At 39.8% G+C, this 23,025-nt stretch overlaps 1 protein-coding gene across 2 annotated transcripts in view; it reads right to left on the reverse strand.

Annotated features, from left to right (window-relative positions):
• Window positions 1-23,025, reverse strand: part of LAMC2 (laminin subunit gamma 2) — a 65,898-nt gene that overhangs the window by 30,258 nt on the left and 12,615 nt on the right. For both annotated transcript variants that reach the window (XM_026669261.2, XM_087960866.1), the window contains 9 exons: window positions 19,511-19,717; window positions 17,252-17,387; window positions 14,928-15,026; window positions 9,996-10,132; window positions 8,364-8,483; window positions 5,255-5,444; window positions 3,611-3,720; window positions 2,744-2,965; window positions 763-945 (listed from right to left, as the gene is read on the reverse strand). In XM_026669261.2, coding sequence (XP_026525046.2) covers window positions 763-945; window positions 2,744-2,965; window positions 3,611-3,720; window positions 5,255-5,444; window positions 8,364-8,483; window positions 9,996-10,132; window positions 14,928-15,026; window positions 17,252-17,387; window positions 19,511-19,717 — 1,404 coding nt within the window. The remainder of the gene's footprint in view (window positions 1-762; window positions 946-2,743; window positions 2,966-3,610; window positions 3,721-5,254; window positions 5,445-8,363; window positions 8,484-9,995; window positions 10,133-14,927; window positions 15,027-17,251; window positions 17,388-19,510; window positions 19,718-23,025) is intronic.

Consider the following 23,025-nt stretch of genomic DNA (forward strand, 5'->3'; position numbering starts at 1 on the left):
ACTCCAGGGCACAGGTTGAAATTTATAAGATGGAATGCTCTCCCATACAAAATCGTTGCTTCCATAGATAAATAAATATCAGGGTAAAAAGCTTTTTACTAGATTCGCTCATCATACTACTCTGATTGTCCAAGAAATAATTTAAATAGAGGCTGTATTTAATCCTAAATTCTAACTTCTACTCGGAAGTGATTCAGCCCAAGCAGAGACCAACATTTCATTGATTGTAGGTGTAGGCATTCAGCAAAAACCAGGTTTGGAAACTATGATGATTCCACAGTAACTTATACATAGAAAAGAAGTGGAGCTTGCCTCACAATGACACAATGCTTCAGCACCAGTCTGACTCCCCTTAGGTCCCTCCCCTTTACAGATCACTGGCTACTACCGAGTTGCTAAAAAGCAGCACAGGGAGAATGCATTTGAAAGGGAGACAGTGGAAATAGAGGAAGGTTACACCATGTTTTTTTCCCCACTTTTTCCCAATCCCCCATCCAATGTTTAATTCTCAGTCGCTGCAAGGATTATTTGGGAATCCTAACTATTGAAGAGAATGACTTATTCCTCTCTTTGCTTCTATCACATGTTCTCCCTGCAGATGGGCAAGAGAGTGACATTCCCAGACATGTCTCTGGATGCCTTGTGGCCTCGCCACATATCACCCTCCCACCCTTTGGCTAGACTCCTGCCATTCCCTTGCAGAAAGCAAGCTGGCTTGGGGGAAAAAAAGAGGATTGTCAGACATCAAGATATGAATCCTACCACTGGTTCCTGGAGGACATCTGTTACAAACTATTTCCTGTGTGTCTGGCAGGACAGAGCAACCATAGCCGCTTTGGCAGGGGCATGGTTGGCAGTTCTTTGTGTCCCAAGGAAGGCTGTAAAACCCATGTGGGCAGGCAGTAATTATATGGTCCAAGGTTTCATCTCCAGCATAACACTCTCCTGAGAAAAGATGGAAAGAGAAAAGAAAGAGGGTTTGGTTGAATGGAGCCTTGTATCGGAAGCCATTGGCTTGTTTTCTTTTCCTGGAGAAAAGTTTGCAACAGATGAGACAAAAAGAAAAATTGGGAAGGAAGAAACCATTAAATATAGAACAGATCTTGGTGCACCTAAGCTGGCATATGGAAACAAGGATCGAAGCAGCTTTTTCTGAAAAACAAAAATAGACTTTTGAAGCGCAACTTTCATCTCATGTAGCTAGAAATATTACCATTAATTTCACAAATGGTAGCTTATTGTAGGTGTCAGGCACGCCCACAATAAGTGATACAGAAGATTTATTCATCAATGGAATCACAGCTTTTCCATCCAGAAAAACGTGGGATCTCAAAACTGAGAAATGAGCTTGTTGCCTACTGAAACTCAGCTAGATGATGCCCTTCCTGATCAAGGTTCTATGGAAAATAATTGTTTTTAATCAGTTGATAAAGTATTCTTAGAAAAGAGGGGGGAAAGCAGTGGTGGTATTCATCCGGTTCGCACCGGATCGGGGGAAACAGTAGCAAGAATTTGGCGTGGATCACTGAACTGGCAGTAAGTTCTGGCTGGCCACGCCCCCCACCCGGTCACCCTCCCGCCTGATGCTCGCTCACCCCGCCTGCCTGCCTGACATTCGCCTAAGGTATTTCTTTCTTTTTTCCCCCTCCCGACAATCAGCTGTAGATAAGATCAGCTGTGCCGGGATTCCCCTTGCTGAGGCCCAGGAAGGCAAAAAATGGAGGGAGAAGCTCAGCCCCCCTCCATTTTTTGCCTTCCAGAGCCCCAGAGGAGCCTTGGGAGGAGCAAAAACGACCCCCCTGAGGCTTCTCTGAGGCTAGGAAGCTCCCAAAACAGAGCTTGGAGGGGTGCTGCATGCCCCTCCCATGCTCTGTTCCTTTTCTCCCAGAGGAGCTTTAGGGGAGCAAAAACGACCCCTCCCAGAGGCACTTCTGTGGCTAGGAACCTCCCAAAAACGGGTGGGGGCTGCAAAAAAGCCACGCCCACCCAGTCACATGACCACACCCACCAAGCTACGCCCACAGAACCGGCAGTAAAAGTTTTTGAATCCCACCACTGGGGGAAAGGAACAACTGTCTCAATCTAAAATGAACCTTTTGACTTCCAAGGAACTGCATATTAGGTATCTTATTTTGTGTAGGAATTGCACTTTTATATAATTTAAAATAATATTATTAGATACGATATAATGGTACAGAACATTACTAAGTAATTCTGTTTTGAATTTGGGGGCAAGAATGACAGTGACAAGTCATGACAATGACCAGAATCTTAGCTGTCAGCCCTACTCATATGGCAACAGGATTAAAACCTTTATAGCAGCTTTCTTATTATTATTGCTGCAGTATTTCTGATTTTTGGCAAGCCAAGTGGGCAAAAACCAAGGGAAAAAAACAAGCAAAAACCATGTACATTCCAAAAGATCTTCCTTCAGGTCTTTTTGAATGTCCATTTATTTGTAGCAGAAACTTTCAAAGTTTTTGCAGAGTTTCTTCACAGTCAGGGAGGCTGACCACATTAATGAGTGTGACTCTATCTCTATTTTATCTAAAATAGTGGACATATAATATGGAATATATGCCTTCATGCCTGGTCCTCCTTCACAAAAAAAAGGATTTCTTGGTCATTATATAGACTGACCCCACAGTGGTTTTGACATTGTTGCCCTTTAAAATAAAAACCAATGGACAAAAATATTATAATAATCCACCATGACAGAACCTTAGACTGTGGATTTGCTTACCTGTTTCTGAATCACAAGTTCCTCCTCCCCTGCACTGACACAGAACACATTGCCTGAAGGCCCCAAAGTTATGGGAATTATCTCTCTTGTAGCCTGGAGCACACTTCTCACAGAATTGTCCCTGGTATCCAGTTGGACATACGCATTGCTCCACCCAGGGGGCTGGAGAGCCGGTGCTTGGCCGTGCCGAAACCAAAATGACATTACTGAGGTACCCTGGGACTAAAGGAACAGAAAGTGATTCTAGGAAATATTCCAGAGAAGAAATCATGACAAAATTAGGCAATGGTGTCTGGATCAGAAAATAGAATATGTCTAAGGATGTCAGAGATCTATTTCCAGATGTTTTCTACATATCTTCTTTCAACGTTTGTTCTCTCCTATTTCTGCATTAATCTTTACTAACAAAAATTAAAAATGGAGAGAAAACTAGATACACAGGAATGATTAACCTTCCCTAAGTATCCTCTGACAGTTCTTGTCCAAACTGATGTTTCCAGATGTGCTGGACTTCCACTTCTCATAACTTCTTGGCAGCATGGTCTTTGGCTCTTCAATTAAATGAGAGAAGCCTATCCTATCCCCAAGGAAAGTTCTTTGCAACCTTCTGTGTGATGCAGGAGTTCTGTGCTAAAAACACAAAGCAGCTCTGGGAAATTTCCCGTGAGTATAAAAATGACTAAAATCGTAGCTTTACTTGGCTGACATTAATCCACTTTTTAAATAGTTTATTGCTTTGTGTTCTTTAAAATATTTTTATTGCTTTGTGTTCTATCTGATAATAAAATAGGACAGAAATGTTCAAATAAGCAATCAAATGATATATGAATGCCCCTTTTTTACGCCCAGTTGCTAATCCCAGCTCACCAGCTCCATGAGTAGCTCTGATCCGAATTGATGACAAATTCCCAATTAACTGATGATACTCAATGTTACTAAGCCTAGGGCTCCAGTTGCTACTTTGATGTTCATCTAACCTACAGGCCAGAGATAAAGAAAGAAAATTATATAATCAAAAATCATGCCTAGCCATCGTTGCATATAAAATATATTTCCATAAGCACAGTTAGAAATGAAAGAAACAGAACACTGTTGTATGGGGATACAAAATGACCATAAAGAATGAGAAAACAGCATTCTGAGGTCACGGAGGAACCGCAAATAAGGCATATACTGTATTTCTGTGAATCTCAGAAAGTCAAATATGGTTACAAAAGTCAACTATCTAGTAAATTAATATTTTTTTCAATAGTTTAAGACAGCTAAGTATCCTTCCTTAATATCAAGGAATCAAAGCTGAAACCAAAGCAAAAATAAAAGTGATCTCCCTACACACAAAAATATATACAAGGCTGGAATAAGCTTCCTTCAAATCCATTATTTCCAGCTGGTATGTATGTCAGGATCACAGACACAACTGTAAGGGTTCTACTCCAAGACCCGAATATGAAGATGCCGGGGTGGGAAAAATTGAAGTACCATAATAGGCAGGGTTGGGCTGCTGGGGGTTTGCAGGGGTTTGGGAGAGCCCTATAATAATAATATAAAATATTATATTAAATATATATAAAATTATATATAAAATATAAAATAATAATATAAAAATAAGAGAATCTTATTCTGTGCAGTTCAGAGAACCCCCAAATCCCACTCCTGGATGGCCCTGTCCACCCCACCCCGCCCCTCCCAGGAGTCCCCATGTGGCCCGTTTTGGATGCACGTAAGTGCAAGGCGTGTGCGGAGGCTCGTGGAGGGTAAAAACAGGCCTCCCGGAAGTTCAGGAAGGCCAGAAAGGGCCCGTTTCCAGCTTCCAGAGAGTCTCTGGAGCCCAGGGAGGTCGTTTTCACCTTCCCGGAGGCTCCAGGGAGGGCAAAAATGCACCCCCACACACACTGTGGTGCAGGAGGCCAACTAGGCCACACCCACCATGGCCACACCCACCCAGCAACCGGGCAGAGAACCCTTTGCTAAAAATTTTGAAGCCCACCCCCGATAATAGGTACCAGCCAGCTGTATTGTGCTATGGTTCTGTGTCACTTTGGGGCAGTCAGTGCATAGACTACATTAGCACAGGTCCTTCTATGCTACAAGGGAAGATCCGGGTTTTTTCCCCCCCAGAATTCGTAACACACTTCCATAAAGTTGGGAGGTTCACGTGACGTAGTTACAAAACTACATATCTAAACAATGAATTTGTTGTAAAATAAAACCTTATAGAGCTTGTCCACATAGATTTCTTCTAAACAGCTTTGGATTATTTGACATTTCCTTACTGATAGGTAGACTGCCTATATTGAAAAGCATGAAGGTGATACTGCATGATATGGAAGTACTGTTCGTTTGAGATAATAAATCTGTGATAGTTCACACAAATTTACACCATTTTGTGTTAAAGTCATCAAGGGCTGACTCAGAATAAGTGAACCGTGTGATCCCAGAGTTAGTAATGGGGTGTCACTGAAGGAGCTGTACTGTTGTCTTTAATATTTGAGAGAGCCCCAGGCAATTTACCGGAATGTGTATGTCTTCCTGATTCCACAAGGCAGCATCCTGCCGTTAGATGGAAACTGGGTCATGACTCTTAAACCAGCTCCTTCCAGGATGATGTCGTGCTGTGAAGGGCGAAATCCAGGTCGGTTCACTCGATAATCAAAAGACAGCATCTGTCCATAACTCAGCTGCTGGTTCCCGAGGAACCTGGCTACAAAAAAAAATGCATAGCAAAAAAAGCAATACAAAATAAGAATTTAAAGTCTCCACAGATGACATTTTCAAAGAAAATAGCATGGAAAATTTTGCCTAACAGTATCAGCTTAACTCTAGAGCAACAGAGAGGACTTCAAAGGAATCAGTGAATATTAAAGGGCAACATCTCATAGCTTCTAATTGCATGGCTATGGCATAGTTAAGAATCCATGCATATATGGAGATTCTCCATCATCCAATCAATCATTTCCCCACCATTCATCCAGAACTGAAGAAACTTCTTGGATGAGAAGAGAAACGTTTTCAAGGAAAAGCACAAAAAAGTCCAGTTGCCTTTTGAAAAGCACCTTTGGGACAATCTATCTCTGTGTTGGCTTGCTTATTTACTTAGTTGTATATTTTAAATCTGTTTCAGTCAAAAACATGTTAAGTTTACCAAAAAGATCTTTGGGTACATCCAAATTGATTTTCTAAACTGACTGGACATGTTCCTTTGGATGTCAGCGGTATTGTGGAAGTCTACCCAATTTATTTCCATTTCAACTGATATATAGTTGAATCTGCTTCAAAACTATGCTTTTCATTTTTTTCCAGCCTAACAATACATTGGAAAGAAATTATGTAGAAGGACTCAGGATTGCATCTGTCTGTCCTATCTATCATCTTTGTAAAAACAGAACAGAATGGGATCAAATTTGTAACCTACAAGACATTGAGGTTTGACAATGGGCTGGCTGGATTCAGCCAGGCTTACAGGAAAAAACATCCTTATGGGAAAGGCATTTGCAGCTTCTCTTGTGCTTCTTGGGCCAAAGTAACACAAACACAGAGATGCAATACAAGGGGAGGATAGAAACAGACATGCTCCCCTGAAGAAACTGCCAATATCTCCATGGCCACTGCTTTGCAAAGGTTTTTTTTAGAAAATCTCAAAAACTAGGATGGAAGAAGGAGGGGGGATTTAGAATGAAAGAGGCAGAGACATTCCTAAATATATCTGACTGCCTTTCCTGTAGAGATGTTTCGGGGGCTCTTTTTTCTGGAATTTTCCAGCTGAATCCAGTTAATTTTCAAACTTGACTTTTGTTTTGTCAGATTTCCTACCCAATCAAACTTTGCCCTGTTCTAGTCAGTTTTCAAAGAGTCATTTTGCTGATAGCCTGACAAGTCTGTTTCCTAATTTCTTTCCAACATTTGGCTGGGTTGGAAAAAATAAGAAGCAAGATAAAATTGAGCAGACATGTTTCATGTTTTTCTTTCTGTTCCAATTATTAAGCTACTGAACTTCTTTCCTTCCTCTGTGAGAAGATTATTGAGGCATGGCAGGGATTCTATGTTTTTGTTAGCCTTTCCAGTAGGCAGAAGTTTACACAAGAATTATCACCATCAACTCTTTCTGGGCATTTGAGGAATGACGTTTGTGTAGAAGTGCTCTTAAACAATTAATTTAATTTGTTTAGAGTTAGACACTTTAAATTTGACTAAAAGTGATTAAATTACTTTGATTTGCTTAGGTTTTTATTATTTCGGATCTGGTCTTCCTCAAGATGTTTGCTGAGAAAATGCCACAGTAGTGGCTGAAAACACATTTACACTACAAAATCTATTCCAGCATCTCTAGGTAACATTGGGAAAGGTTCCAATCTCAAATCTTTGAAAATCTGCCGTAGATCAGTGTCAACAATGCTGAACTAGATGGATGAATGATTTAACTTAGTATTAGGCATCCAGGGGCGGGATTCTACCAGTTCGGACTGGTTCTACAGAACCGGTTGTTATGATTCTGCACAGTTCAGAGAACAAGCAAATCATGCCCCTGGCTGGCCCCGCCCCTCTCTGCCCACCCCTCCCTTCCTTGTTCAGTCAGTCCTCATCGCGCATGCATGCCCAACATCGCTGACTGCGTTCTTCCCTGCCCAGTCACTCCTTAAGGTATTTCTTTTTTTCCTCCTCCCAATGATCAGCTGTTCCTATGATCAGCTGTGCCGGGGATTCCCCTTGCTGTCTTACTACTTCCCCCAGGAGGCTTCCCTGAGGCTCAGGAAGGCCAAAAATGGAGTGGGGACGCAGCACCCCCACACTCCATTTTTTGCCTTCCTGGGATCCAGGGAAACTTCCTGGGTGAAGCAGCAAGACAGCAAGGGGAATCCCGGCACAGCTGATCCCCAAGGAGGCTTTCCTGAGGCCCAGAAGGCCCAAAAAAATGGGGGGGGATGCTGCCAAAAAAAGGAGAAGCCACGCCCACTCAGTCACATGGCCATGCCCACCTAGCCATGCCCACAGAGCCGGTTGTTAAAAATTTGAATCCTACCCCTGTAAGCATCTCCCTGTTCTCTATAAAGCTAACTAACCAAGAAAAGTGAATGTATGTCTGCATCAACAAGTTTAATACAACTTCTTCGTTCAGCAGGATGTTGCATGTTTGCTGTATATTTAGGATCCATAACTATTCAAGTCCAAGTATTCAAGTCTTTTGGTAAGTTATATATTGATATACAAGCTAGATCATTTTACATCCTCTATAGCTCCTTGCTTGAAGCAGCTGACTTTTTTTTTATTTTTATTTTTTAATTGAAGTGCCTAACTGGTCAAATTGAATTAAATTTAAATAATTTTCCTAAAATGAAATATTTGGAGATAGTTGAAATTTTTCACTTTTTTCATGTAGCTATACTAACTATGAGGAATGTTGGCTAAAGGATGACAGAAAACCATGTTGTCATATGCTCTATGTTATTCACACTACACTAAAATAATATACCTCAATAAAACCTCAAAACTAAAAAAAACATATGTGACTATAAATGGGACCTAAGCTGGAATATATGATTATATAGGAACAATTAAAATGAAGATTTTGCTGAAATGTCCCTTAGAGGTATTCCTCTCCACAATAAGATATGGAAATATGCACCTGGAGCTACGAAATAGCTAGAACCCAGCCTTCTAGAGGCCACAGAAATTTCCTTGTGCTGTGGAGACCATTGGAGCTGTAATGGGGATCCATTTTCTTGAGCTTGCCAACCTTCAACACCTGGAATACAAGAAAAGCACAGCTTACTGAACTGAGTTGGAAATCCAGTCCGCAGACGCTGATTCAGGAAACGTGACAGGACAGAAACAACTTTAGCCATAGTGTGTAATTGAAACTGAGGCCAAATGCATTCCTACTATACAGGTAGTCCTCAACTTATGACCACAATTGAGCCCAAAATTTCTGTTGCTAACGAGATAATTCTTAAGTGAGTTTTGTGCCATTTACAACTTTTCTTTCCACGGTTGTTAAGTGAATCACAGCAGTTGTTAAATTGATAACATGGCTGTTAACCGACTCTAGTTTCCCCGTCGATTTTGCTTGTCAGAAAGTTGCAAAATATGAACCCATGACCCCTGGGACAAGTGTCAGAATTCTAATCACGTGAGCATGGAGATACTGTAACCGTCGTGTGAAAAATGGTCATATAAGTCACTTTTTTCCAGTGCCATTGAAACGTCAAACAGTCACTAAATGAATTGTTGTAAGCCAAGGACTAGCTGTAGTGATTTTCTGAATACAAGGAGGCAAAGGAGGAGTACTTCTAGCCAGTACTGCCTGGTTCTAAGCTAAGAAGACGATTTTGCGTAGAATGGTTCCTTGCTGAAAAAAATTACTTTCTATAATAAGAATGTTACAGCACATCTCTTGCTTGTAAACATGTTACTTGAGAACCCTGGAACATTTTAGAGATATGAAGCTAGTATGCCCGAAGCAGGCTATCACTTTCTGCCTTGCTCCTTGAGGACAGTTTTATAAAGAAGGACCGGATGACCAGAGCATTTCCAGTTATTGACGTTGGGCTCACTTACTCTTGTTCTCAACATCTACTGGTCATTTGGGAACCCAAGGTTGCAGCTCCCTGGATTTTTGTCCAAAGTCCAACCATAGCTCCTTCACTGATATCTGTAAGAAGCCCTTATACTGTTTCACTCTTGTTTTAAAGAAATCCGAATCACACACTGTTTAACCTTCTGGATTGGCATGTCTGAAAAAAGCATGGGGATTCTTGGAAGTTCACTTAAAACTCAAAGAGCTCTTCAGTAAAATGCAAATAAGTAACAGAAGGGAATGATATGCTAAATATGCTGAGGGGGAATGAAAATGTAGAAAGATAATTTCGTGACTAGCAGGGGTGGGGATTGGAGCCAGTATGTCTCAGCAAGGACTCAGATCTCTGTGTGAAACTCACCCAAGGTCATTGTTGCCAGCCAGTCTCTATGCTAGTAATATCTGATGTAGTCATATACTGAATTGTGGTCTCTATTCAACATTGCTGTGATATCTTCTTTTACATCCAGATTGAAAGAGAAGAATGAATCACAGATAAAAGTGGGGTGTGGGAGAGAGGGAGAAATGGAGAGACAGAGATTGCACTCAGATGCTGGCTGTCCCTAAGTATGGATCAATCTAAACTCTTGTCAGACAGAACAAAGCAAATATGGGGAACTAAAGCAGTTTGTATAATCAGGAAAAGAATGCAGATAATGCAAATAAGAGAAAGTGTTTTACCTTCTTGAAATGTAGATGTAATTTTATAGACACTATAATTTTCCCCACTGGAACATGTCGTTGAATGTCCATAACAAAAGCATGGAGAACAGCCCTCTGGATTCCTTGCATTTAAGTTATAATAGCCCTGCTTGCATCTGTGTGAGAAGAAAAATCAAGACACCAAATTGCAGGATCTCTTAAACATTTTTGACACATTTCTGTTTTGGATTTCTCTGCTTAACTGTTGCGATATGAACATATTTCAATATCTAGCCTGAAGAAACCTCTAACTAGCAGGGGAAAAAAAACACCTATCTGGACTTTGAGATTAACTATCATTATCTAGGCTATCACTGGGAAGAGGCAGTGTGTTTCTAGTCAAATGATCCTTTTATGGTAGAATGGCTATCATTAAGCTCAAATAGAGCATATGAAAGCCACCGTCTATATTGTTTGCAGTAAAATTTGGGTATAGAGCCATCTGGATTAGCAAGCAAATTACAGTCTATACTTAATTTGTATATTAATAACATAACTTTTGATATCGGATCAATATCAAGTACATGAGTGCTGGATTATACATCCAGATAGCAGAGCCCCACATTGCAGATATCAATCCTTTTTCATACTCCATCAGAAATTGAAATAGCCAAATACATTAATTTGCCCCCTGTTCCAAATGGGTGGAAACTAATCTAGGACAGAAGCAACCTAAAACTAAGGGGAAATTTACTGACAGTTAGAACAATTAATCAGTGGAACAACTTGCCTCCAGAAGTTGTAAATTCTCCAACACTGGGAGTTTTTAAGAAGAGTTTGGATAACCATTTATCTGAAATGATATAGGGCAAACTCAAGCCCCAGGGCTAGATCCAGCCCGCAGAGTACTTAGATCTAGCCCATGCGGGAGCCCTAGAAATAGTGAAGGATCAGCCCGCGGTGCTTCCCAAGCTCCTTTTTTTGCTGGCAGAGGGTTGCAGGAGGCTGTCCCAGCCAAAAACAGATCTCGGGAGCCCATTTTCTCTGGCAGAGTGCCTGGGCCATAGGCACCCCTGACACGAGTAATGTCAAGCTGGCCATGCCCACCCTGGCCATGGTCACTCTGGCCCTTGAGGTCAAACACAACTCTGATGCAGCCCTCAATGAAATCGAGTTTGACACTCCTGGTGTAGGGTTTCCTGCCTAAGCAGGGGGTTGGACTAGAAGACCTCCAGGGTCCCTTCCAACTCTTCTCTTCTCTTCTCTTCTACTCTACTCTACTCTACTCTACTCTACTCTACTCAAAATCTATGTCTAGATTTTGTATATTTGCAGACCATAACATAAGCAGGAGTGGGCTGCTATCGGTTCACACTGGTTCAGGTGAACCGGTTGTTAATTTTGTGGCCAGTTCGGCAAACCAGCAAATCCCACCCTTGGCTAGCCCTACCCAGCCCACCCATCCCCTCCCAGGAATCCCCACATGGCCTGTTTTGGATTGCAGGTAAGTGCAGGGTCCATGCAGAGGCTCAGGGAAAGCAAAAAGTGGGCCTCCCAGAAGTTCCAGAAGGCTGGAAATGGGCATGTTTCCAGCCTCCAGAGAGCCTCCGGAGCCTAGGGAGGGCAAAAACAGCCCCCCTGTAGCCCATTTTTACTCCTAGGGTGATGCAGGAGGCTGACTAGGGTGGGAATGGCCATGCCCATCCAGCAACCAGGCAGAGAACCGGTTGTTAAATTATTTGAAGCCCACCCTTGAATATAAGTATACATTAGGCTGCAAACGTGATAAATGTATTTCATGTTCGTGTCAACAAATATAAAAGCACAACGTACAGAGAAGTTATTAGTACTCAAAAGTTGCTAGACTTAAAAGCAAAGTGGAATTTCACATTTAGCTTGTTGCTGCTAGAAAACAAGCAAAACATCACAGCCCTATGCTTGTTTGCATACTTCATTCGTTGCAAAACATTCACAGGCATGTAGATTCAAAGACTCATGATCTCAGGCAACACAAAACGAATATGTGTTGTTCTGTTTTAAGATCTTTATGATGTGTGAATCTTTGCAACAGGAAGAGATTCCTTCACTTGTATGTGCTTTGGAGAAAGTTGTAATAACTGGCTAAAAAAGGACAGAATGTACTTGAGAACTAACATAGGTTTGGCCTGGAAGTTTCTGAGGAAGAAATCAGGTTGCCTTCTGACAAGCAATTTAATTAAAGGCACACCTTATTACAAACACAAATATATAATTGACAAATACTTTTTATTTCTTCTCTTAAAAATATTCAATTATACACACTGTATATCAGCTGCAAAGATGTCAAAATAGTACAGATTTTTAAAGAAAAAAATGGGCAGAATTCTTTGAAGCTGGATGCAGGAGGCGATGTCCTAGGATTTTTTTTTATTTTTTTTTTTGGCAAAAAGTTAGACTTGTTCATTATGTCACCCTGTGAATTCTAAAATAGGACTGCCATCAATTCTAGCTCTCTAAGGCCTAGACATGACACCTTATATAGAGACCACTTCTTCTGTTTTATAATATATAGTTTCAACTACTTCCTGTACTGAACTGAGCTTTCCTTTACTCCTCTTAGCCATAATGATACCGTCTATTTTAGTAGCAGTTTTGCATTTCTATAAGCATGTAGTTATCCTGCTCTGCAGACTTCTCAGACTTCTTCTGAGAAAGCTGCCCTGTAAAGCTTCCTCCCCTGCTTCTAATTCCCAGTTTCTTCTTCCATTCCACCATTTCCCAGTACTTCCACCATTCCACCATTTCCCAGTACTTCTAGTCCCTCAGAGACATGGCATTATCCTCTTTTTGCTTAAAGAAGAAGCGTGAACCTATATAGTTATGCTGCATCTTGACTTCTGAATACCTCTGGGCTCATCACAAGGATCTATGGATATTGGAAAAAGCAAAGCACCTGGAGTGAAATACCTGTGGAAGTATTTAAAGCTGCAGGAGAGGAAGCAAGTGTTAAATACTCCTTGTCAGCAAATAAGGAACAATATTTTTTGTGGCTCAGAAATGTGAAAACATTGGTATAATTATACTAAGAAAGTTGATGCAAGCAAATGTGCAAATTACCAGTTCCTACATGGTGTGAGCAAACTTTTGCTTACAATCGTACAAAGAACAGTTGAGCTATACATGGAAAGATAAGTGCAAAATGTCCAAGTATCTTTTTAAAAAGGCAGAAGGGCAAGAGATCAAATAGTTGATGACTAAAACAGCTAGAAAATTTAAGGACTTTTTAAACTTTTGCTTTATTTACTACAGAAAAGCCCTTGATTGAATAATTTGTGCTAAAATATGGAATATATTAAGGCTAGAGAGTTTGCCAGAGTACTTGATAAATCCGAAACCTTTGCAATGAACAAAAACCTATTGTAAGAAATTATTTTGTAGTGAGATAAACACATATCTGTTATCTATTTAACTTACACAGTGAATCCATTATAAAACTAACAGGAATGGAGGAACTGATGGCTGGAATTCAAAATTGGTGATTGACTCACTAACAATTTGAGAAAGAGGACAACATGGTGGCAAAGTACACAAGTCTTAGAAGGCTTTTTAGAAAAATTAAAATGTGAAAAGAAAATAATAATCAGGATTTACATTTAATAGTAAAAAGACAAAAATGAGACCAACCAGTCCTCTTGATAAATTCAGATTTGATGTAGAAATGAAGGAAGTAGACAGTTCTGTTTACATGGGCTCAATAATAGGAAGACAATGGGGTGGAGAAGTCAAGAGGAGATTAATCCTAGAGGGGACCGCAGTGACAAACCTAGACAGGACAGTGAAGAATAATGATATTTCTACGTAAGGCTGTGAAAGGTGAACACTGAAAAGGGGTGAGAGAGAGTTCTGAATCATAATTTGGAAAAAAAGCAAACAATCAGTTGGTTCTGAATGAAATCAAGACTGACAATTCCCTAGAGACAATTATTTTACATATGAGATGAAGGCAGATGAACAACTATGCTAGCAAAGTTGAATAAAGTAGAAGGGGGAGATAATGGACAAGGTGGATGGATTGCATGAGAGTTATTGATGCAGTGTCTTTCAAAAAATTGTGGTCATCAAGGACAGATCAAAGTGGAAGGCATTTGTTTGTTTAATCATCTGAGGTCTGGGCCAAGTAGATGATGCCTAATTACCTGGGAAAAGAAATAATTTTTCAACAATTCTTTTGTCTGCATTGTTGTTTGATGCAAGCTCCTGCTCCCCTCCAGCCTCCGCCCCGCCGCCCCCCCAAAAAAATAATGTCAGAGCTTTGCTTTTCATTTATTTTCTAGTTATTTGACACAGTTGTTTTATAGTTGTTGTTTTTGGCTTCCCAAAGTTCTGTTCTATCAAATTGGACATTTATAGAGAAGCATATTTTCAAAAACCCTGAAACCCACAAATCTTTCCTCAAGGAAACGGAGAGGATCAGAATTTAACATTGTAATTTGACACACCCGCTTTCTTACTTTATGTACTGACTTTGGCTATTTCTATGCTAACGATTAGAGCAGTGTTTCTCAACCTTAGCAACTTTAAGAGGTATGCACTTCAACTCCCAGAATTCCCCAGCCAGCATGCTGAGAGTTGAAGTGCATATATGATAGTTATTAAGTACTAAGCTAGAGAAACACCAAATTAAAATGTTATCTTAGCATCAAGCAGCAATCACTGAAGTAATATAGAGCGCCTCATTACTGTTCATTTGGTACAGTCATGGTTGGATGACTCCAGGTGTTATGAATTGTTGTTGAGGAAATGACCTTTGATTCACTCTGTTCAATAATCTTGATTAGTAATGCATCAGATACAGGATAATTTATGTGGGCTCATTCACTAAAATCTGATTGAAAGGTGATTTGGAACCACTAAGCATAGATTCTCTGATGCATGCCCCCTCCTGTAAAAACAAAGCAAAACCTTTTAGCCATAGAAACTACATGCCCACACCTGTCACATCGCTCTCCTGCAACTTCAGCCTTGCAGACACAACGTCCAGAAATGCATTGCCCTGTGCTTCCAGATGGATCACAATTACACTGAACGTTCCTGGGAATATAAAACACACCGTTATATCTAACTTCGGTTTCGGGGAATTTGCAAATATTTCTATAAACAACGAACAGAATAAAACAAGGCTGAACCCAATTAATCAGATCAAACTATTGAACATATTGTATATGGAAATACAGTACTGTAATTCAGTACTGTACAATTGTTCATCCATTGGACAGTGTGAATAATATTTATGTTAGATAAGTATATATAGAATTGTAATTGTTAACTGTTATAGTGATATATTATACTTTTTTCACTGTTTTAAAACACTTTTTATGATTTTTTTTCTCAAGAATGTATGTATTTGAATCATAATTGTGTTTTATTCTGCTATTTAGTTTAAAATAAAATAATAACAAAACAGTCTGAAAAATTGGATTATGGTAATTGGACTTCTTTTCTTCTGTTGACTGTCCTTTATATGCTACACTTTACAGGCATATTGTGTGCCACATGCTACTGATCACTTTCTTTCATCCCTAAAATCCTTTTTTTTCCTAGAGAAAAACCAGAAAATTCACATGATCAACTGATGAGAGAGAATAGTGGAATTATCCAAAAAATGAACAGAACAGTTAAAGAACACAGTCTGTACTGAAAATCCTTTTGTATTGATGATGGTATTTTTCTGAAACATAACTGCTGCTCAATTTATATGATCAGAATTAAAGTGCAGCATGTTTTTCAAGATACGAAGCATTGCAGTTACAGATTCTGGTGTCATCATATATACTGGTTGTTGTTGTTTTTAAATCCAAAGCCTACTTACAGTCATGGACAATAACAAAGTTGAAAAAGTGAGCAATGTGTTATTGTTGCTTGTTTGAGCCTCCATTAAAAACATGAGTTTTAAAATCATGACTCCTGTTGTTCCTTAACAGTTAATTCTAGAGTAGGACTTGGTTGCTCTGGGCTTCTTGATTTTTTTTTTAAATGCCCCTTTTCCTCACTATTCAAAGCAGATGATACTTCTCAGCCACTGTCCACATATTTATTTGACAGAATTTACCCCTACCAAGATGTTTAATGAACAAATGTAAAGCCATTTTACTTGGCAGTAGACAGAAGCTTTGATCTTCTCAATGAACTATAAGTAGACAGAGAAAAGAAACATAGTGTGTATCAAGTGAAAATCATACTAGAGTATAGATTATAGAGCATAGATTGGAACAGTTTTTCTCAATCTTAGCAATTTTTAAATATCTGGGCTTCAGTTCCCAGAATTCCCCAGCTAGGCTTATTGGATTGAGAAAGCCTGGGTTAGAGACTGTATCATTCAATGTGAAAGTGAGAGTGACATATGTCACTGGACTGGGTACAAATGTTTGTACCGAACTGCTCTTGTTATGACATGAATGGAAAGATGAGAATATATCACTTTCTAAATAGTATACTTATAGTCTTCAGGCCAGACCCAGGAGCAAATGGAATTATTTTTGTTTTGCATTACTTTTTCAACTGTTCTTTCATTGTTGAGTTCATTCTATTACATAGAATATATAGAATTTAAATACTTGCTTTTAATGCAGGTTCCCTCAAAATATGCATATTTAATGCATTACGGTCGTTGAGCTAAATATTCCACTGCAACATTTATACTGAAAAATTGTATGGATTAGATATTCTGATTCTCCCATCAGCAATGGAGGTCAGTTCAGTTCACCATTGAGTAGAGAAAGATCAAATTCTTTCAGCATTCCTAATAATATCACGCCATCCATAAAACACAGACTGTCAAATTGTTTCTCAATTGCAGGGTCCCTGCTGAGAAAAATGTATCTGCACAAAGAAGGCAGTGTCCTCTGATTCTTACATATCTCCCAATGCGTAAGTACTATATGTGGGCTGCAAAATCTGAGTGACCACAAGAGGGTAGTAAAGAAATAGGGAAAACTCCATTCCTTCCCTGCCATCTAGTGGTTTTTTTGGACTTTTGCAATCTACATGCAATAGGCCTAAAGAGATGTTTAAAACTGGAGAAATTCAATCATGTATTCTCACTAGGGTCAGCAAAATTGAAAAATGCAGTTTCCGATATACAGTCTATGTAGCATTTTTAGCAAATGGAAAGGGAAATCTATGCTTCAGAGCTTCTTTATGTAAAAGCATAGAAAATCAACCAAATTTGTTTTTGTTGCCTTATGGAAGGAAATCTGAATTTCCACAAAGACACAATTATCCATGATTGACAGTTCCATAAACCTGAAGGTGCTTACTGTATTTGCCCAACAGCTATGCATCCAGCCTCAGAGAAGGAATGGAAATTATCCTGGCATCGGTCACATTTATCACCTGTCACACCAGGTTTGCAGCGACATCGGCCATGGTTATCACACTGTGCACTGACAGAACCTATGAGGAAGAAATGTGAAAATATAATAGAGACTAATTTCTGACAGTATGATTTATTCTCAACTTGTCTATGAGACCTCAAACATTTCAGAAGAATTTGTGCTGATGTGGGGAGCACGCATGGGAAAGCAATAAGGCAATGGAGGAGAACAAAATGGAGCTAAATCCCATAAGATAAGTATCATAGTTATGTGCTTCTCTTGGAATTAGAAAGGTGGCCTGCTCTGGATGATGCAACATGCCTTCCAAGCAACCAAGTTCAAGCTTAGAGACTCTCCTTGATTCTAGTCCAGTGGTTGCCAACCAGTGGTCCTCAGCTCATTGGTGATCCACGAGAAAATTTTGGTGGCCCACAGAGAAATGTTACCCCCAAAGCAATTAATCGAGGCTGCACAGGAACACAAGGCTGCGCCGCCCACATGGCTCATGGGAAGACAAGGCTTGCGTCGCTTGCATTGCAAACAACACGAGGTAGTGAGGGGAGGGGGGAAAGGGCGGAGGGGGGGAACTTGCCTCACTCGCCCCTCGTATCTCACCTGGCCACTGGGCTGCTTCTTTCCACTTCTTTCTTCTGCTTTTGGCTGCACGCAAGGAAAGCAGCAAAAGTCTTTCTTTCTCTCCCCCAAACTCTGCCAGAAATGAGTCTTTGGGATTCTGCAAGGCACCCTACTCCAAGAGGCTACGCCGGCATGACAAGTCTCACAAAGACTCATTTCTGGCGAAGTTAGGGGGAGAGAAAGAAAGACTTCTGCTGCTTCTACTGTTTTCTTTGCATGAAGCCAAAAGTCTCTCTCTCTCTCTTTCTCCCCCTGAGAACGGTATCCTGCGATCCCAAATAAAGAATGATCGATCAGTAGGAAAACGGGATGGGGAATTTTCCTACAGACTTTTTGGGGGATTCTCCCAGAGTCTCTGGTCCACGGGATTTAAAATTATGAATTTGGTGATCCCTGAGGTCCAAAAAGTTGGCAACTCCTGTTCTAGTTTATACAAGAAGTCCTCAAGTGACAACAGTTCCTTTGGTGAGCATTCAAAGTTACAACGGCACTCAAAAAAGTGACTTATGATGGCTATTCACACTTTCAATCATTGCAGCATTCCCATAGTTATGTGATCAAAATTTGGCCAATTGGCAACTGATTCATACTTATGAGAGTTGCAGTGTCCCAGAGTCATGTAAACAGCTTTTGTAATCTTCTGACAAGCAAAGTCAGTGGGGAAGGCAGATTCACTTAACAACCATGTTACTAACTTAACAACTGCAATTATTCACTTAACAACTGTGGTAAGGAAGGTTGTAAAATGGGGCAAAACTCACTTAACAAATTTCTCATTTAGCAACATAAATTTTGGGCTCAATTGTGGTTGTAAGTTGAATTCTACTTGTAGTTATTCTTGGCTTCAGCTAGCATACCAGCTCTATTTATCCCACATTTAGCCTAGGCTCACTTATTGTTTTCTGTCTTAATAACCACACATTTGGATTATTGCAATATAATATTTATTGTTATCCTTGCTGTTATTTTAGTTCTATATTACTCCTCCTTCTAGGGTGCAAACCCAGAGTAGTTCATAAAAAAGGCATCAAATGTTAAATAAAACAATCAATAGTAAAGCAATAGACACAAACACAAGTAGATTCATTTTTAAAAAATGAAAACAATATAACATCAAATAGAATAGAATAAAAATGAAGCTATTCTTGAAATGTCAGAGTTACAAGTATACTGTGATTTCCACTCTAGGAGGAAGAGCAATACAGAACTAAATAACAATAAATATTCAGAAAGAACTGTTGATAGTACTGTTGGAGAAGGATAGATTCTGGGTTCTTTACGTTAGATCAGCTTATTTATTATCATGATGAGTGTTTATGATCTGTTATAAAATAAATACCATTTGTCAGTTACCAGCCCCTGGCAATATTTATAATTATATTTTACTGACATCTCAATTAGGATCGACAGCAGTTTCAATTTCAAAGATACCTGAGTCATTAGAGAGCATCATTAAATCCTATGAGACCTTTTATAAATATTTGTGATCAATCAATCCATAATGAAAATTTTATGAGTCAGAGTTTTTTTTTTCCTTTCTCGTTTCCTAAATCTGTGTCTGCCTACCTCTGAGGTTGCAGTTGCAGAGCATGCAACGATCTTGTTGAGACCGGCGATAGAAGCCGTCTTTGCATCGCTCACAATTTATTCCATCCGTGTTGTCAATACAGTTGAGGCAACGATACCCATTTCCCAGTCGATACCCATTTCCGTGTCGTCTGAGCAACTCGGGGTCGAAGACGCACTGTCTCGACTTCCCATTGCAGTTGCAGGCTGGAAGACAAAGCAACAGGATTAGAATTAAAATTCTTTTTATCGGGCCAAGTGTGACTGGACACACAAGGAATTTGTCTTGGTGCAAATACTCTCAGTGTACATAAAAGAAAAGATAACATTCATCAAGAGTCAAGAATCATAAGGTACAACACTTAATAACAGTCATAGGGTACAATAAACAATCAAATCATACTAGGAAACAGTCAATATGAATCGTAAGGATACAAGCCACAAAGTTACAGTCATACAGTCATAAGTTGGAGGAGATGGGTGATAAGGAGTGATGAGAAGCTTAATAGTAATAGTAGTACAGAATTTGTGAATAGTTGGACAGTGTTGAGGGAATTATTTGTTTAGCAGAGTGATGGTGTTTGGGGAAAAACTGTTCTTGTGTCTAGTTGTTCTGGTGTGCAGTGCTCTGTAGTGTCATTTTAAGGGAAGGAGTTGAAACAGTTTATGTTTGGGACGTGAGGGGTCTGTAAATATTTTCACTCTTTTTGACTCGTGCAGTATACAGGTCCTCGATGGAAGGCAGGTTGTTAGTAATTGTTTTTTCTGCTGTTACTGTTAGACAAGAGACAGGGTTGATTGGATTTATTGTGCAGTTTATATTTATTGTAGCATTAGAATCTCCTTATTTACAACACTATTAATGATAATGTGATTTTTCCTTCCTTGAAACAATGCAATTTAGAAGAGTAGAGATGAATTACACTTCTCATTCTTTTTGGTTTTTCAAGTTTCAAACCCTTTTCTCTTTCCCCACACAGCTAAACAGAATATCCTAATTTAATATGTGGAAGTTTCTGAGGGAAGCAAAACTAGACCTTCCCATGTTGAAACACAGAAGTAACTTACAACTGGGACAGTAAGGAAGTGATTTAGTTTTGGTCCCTATCCTCCTTGCTCCTCATTTAAATTTCCTTGCTTCGGCAGATACAGCAACTCTAAACAACAAAATCAGAGAAATTTCACATTTGCACGGCAGCATAAAATTAGTTAACATATTAATTACCCTTAGGTTGTATTACTGTATGTGTTATGTCATTTTCCTGCCTCAGGAAATCTTATAATCTAAAATTTAATAGTAGCAGAGTAAGAGGTAAATGATAAGAAAGGAAAAGTAAGGCTAAGGAACAGCAAGAGGCAGGAAAGCAATTAATCAGAATTGTGAACAAATGTGTTAAGATGGACTTAGCTTTGACTTTCAGCAGTGGTGGGATTCAACATTTTTAACTACCAGTTCTGTGGGCATGGCTTGGTGGGCATGGAAGGGGAAGGATACTGTAAAATCTCCATTCCCACCCCACTCCAGGGGAAGGATACTGTAAAATTCCCATTCTCTCCCCACACCAATAACCTGCTTTCCAGCTCCATTTTCCTCTGCAGGGCAACAAAAGAAGACCCAGCCAATCAGCTGGGACTCGGGAGGCAGAGAATAGATGGAGGCGGGGCCAGTCAGAGGTGGTATTCTGAACTACTCAAAATTTCTGCTACCAGTTCTCCAGAACTGGTCAGAACCTGCTGAATACCACCTCTGACTTAAAGGAAACATCACAGTCATAAGTAAAATGGTTTAATGTTAGTCAACCATTTACAATATTTGGGAATCCCAGGATTGTTCATAGAATGTGGAGACCACAGGAATCTCTACTAGATTTCTCAGTGTCTACATTTCAGTATCTAGAGATTTTACAGAGCAAAGGGTGTGACTGTTAAAGAGATAAATCATATATCCTTAGAGATAAGCCAAGAATGTTAGGTGCCAAAATATACACAAAAACTGGGTGTGGCTTAACCAAGAATGGGTTTATCCCATTCTTGGGATATGTAGTAAATTTTTCCCTCAGCTTTTAAAAAATATCCATATATCCTGTATAAAGTTGTGCATAAACCCATCTGCAGATCACTTTTTAACCAAAATATGAAAAATGCACCAACTTCAAATAAGCCAATTGTGAAAATTAAAACATATTAAGATTTGGGAGATCACCTTATTTACAGATAGCACATATTTTCATGATATGGCTAAAAATGTGGATGGGTTTATGCACAAGTATATAAGGTAACCCAATATAAAATGTAGTATAATTCAGAACTGGATTCAAATTCTTTAAGATGTGGGTACACTCATAACTTATTATTATTCAGAGCTAGTGTAGTTCTGTTCTGAGATATTGAGATGGGTTGAGAAAGATTTGCAAAAAAAAGCAAGTTTCTTAGCAATATAAATTCGTTTTAGGATATATATATATATATATATTGGCAATAGAATTTAAACTGAGCATCTGCATGTACTGTATATGGGCAGTGTGGTGGCTCAGTGGTTAAGACGATGGCTTGTCGGCTAGAAAGCCAGCAGCCCTGGTTTGAGACCCAAGTGCCATGCAATGAGGTGAGCTCCCATCCTCACCCCAGCTCCTGCCAACCTAGCAGTTTGGAAGCATGCAAATGCGAGTAGATAAACAGGGACCACTTCGGTGGAAGGTAACAGCACTCTGTGATGTCATGCTGGCCACATGACTGTGGAAATTTCTTCAGACAGCATTGGTTCAGTGGCCTTGAAACAGAGATGAGCTTCACCCTCTAAAGTCGGTTACGACTAATGGAGTAAAATCCGCAGGGAATCCTTTTAGCTTTACTGCGTGTATATAAACATGTAGCCCTAGGCAAAATTAGAACAAGTCCTAATGAAAAGGGAGAAAATTCTGATACTAGTACTGAGCAGAAACAACCCGCCGAACGGCATACATGCCTCCATCTCTGACACCTACCCCACCAACCTGTTATTCATCTCACTGAGAATAACCACATATTTGTCAGAAACCCAGAGTCGTCAACAGCTGCTCTAGCTAATCCTCACTTTGGCTGCCAACACATACAATCAAGTTCGGGCATGACTCTTACATTCCAAGTACCTGAGAGGATCCTACAATTCAGACCTGCCCAGGGTCCTCCATGGCTGCCAAGCTGATCTCATTCCCTTCAGCACTCACTCTGTACCACCTGGAATTCACCTAAGTTGCCAGAGGCACGGCTGCAGCTCACATGCCTGGCAGCAGCCCCAGAAACTTTCTTCAATGCCGCTGAATGTAGTAAGTTTTGCTAGAACTTGACTTTTTCCAAAGAAATTGGACTTTCCAGAAATTCAGAACAAAATCATTTCACTCACTATCTATTGCTTTATCTGCAATTATAATATATAGTCCAACTGACCTAATATAACAATTGTACAAAACTGGACTGAAGTCCACTACACATTACATGGAGAAATTAGCCTCCTAAGAGCTTTTCCTGATGCTGTA

The sequence above is a fragment of the Notechis scutatus genome, chromosome 3 (assembly GCF_049901735.1).
Source record: "Notechis scutatus isolate UNSWTSFEM ecotype Mainland chromosome 3, rNotScu1.2, whole genome shotgun sequence".
NCBI classification, from domain to species: domain Eukaryota; kingdom Metazoa; phylum Chordata; class Lepidosauria; order Squamata; family Elapidae; genus Notechis; species Notechis scutatus.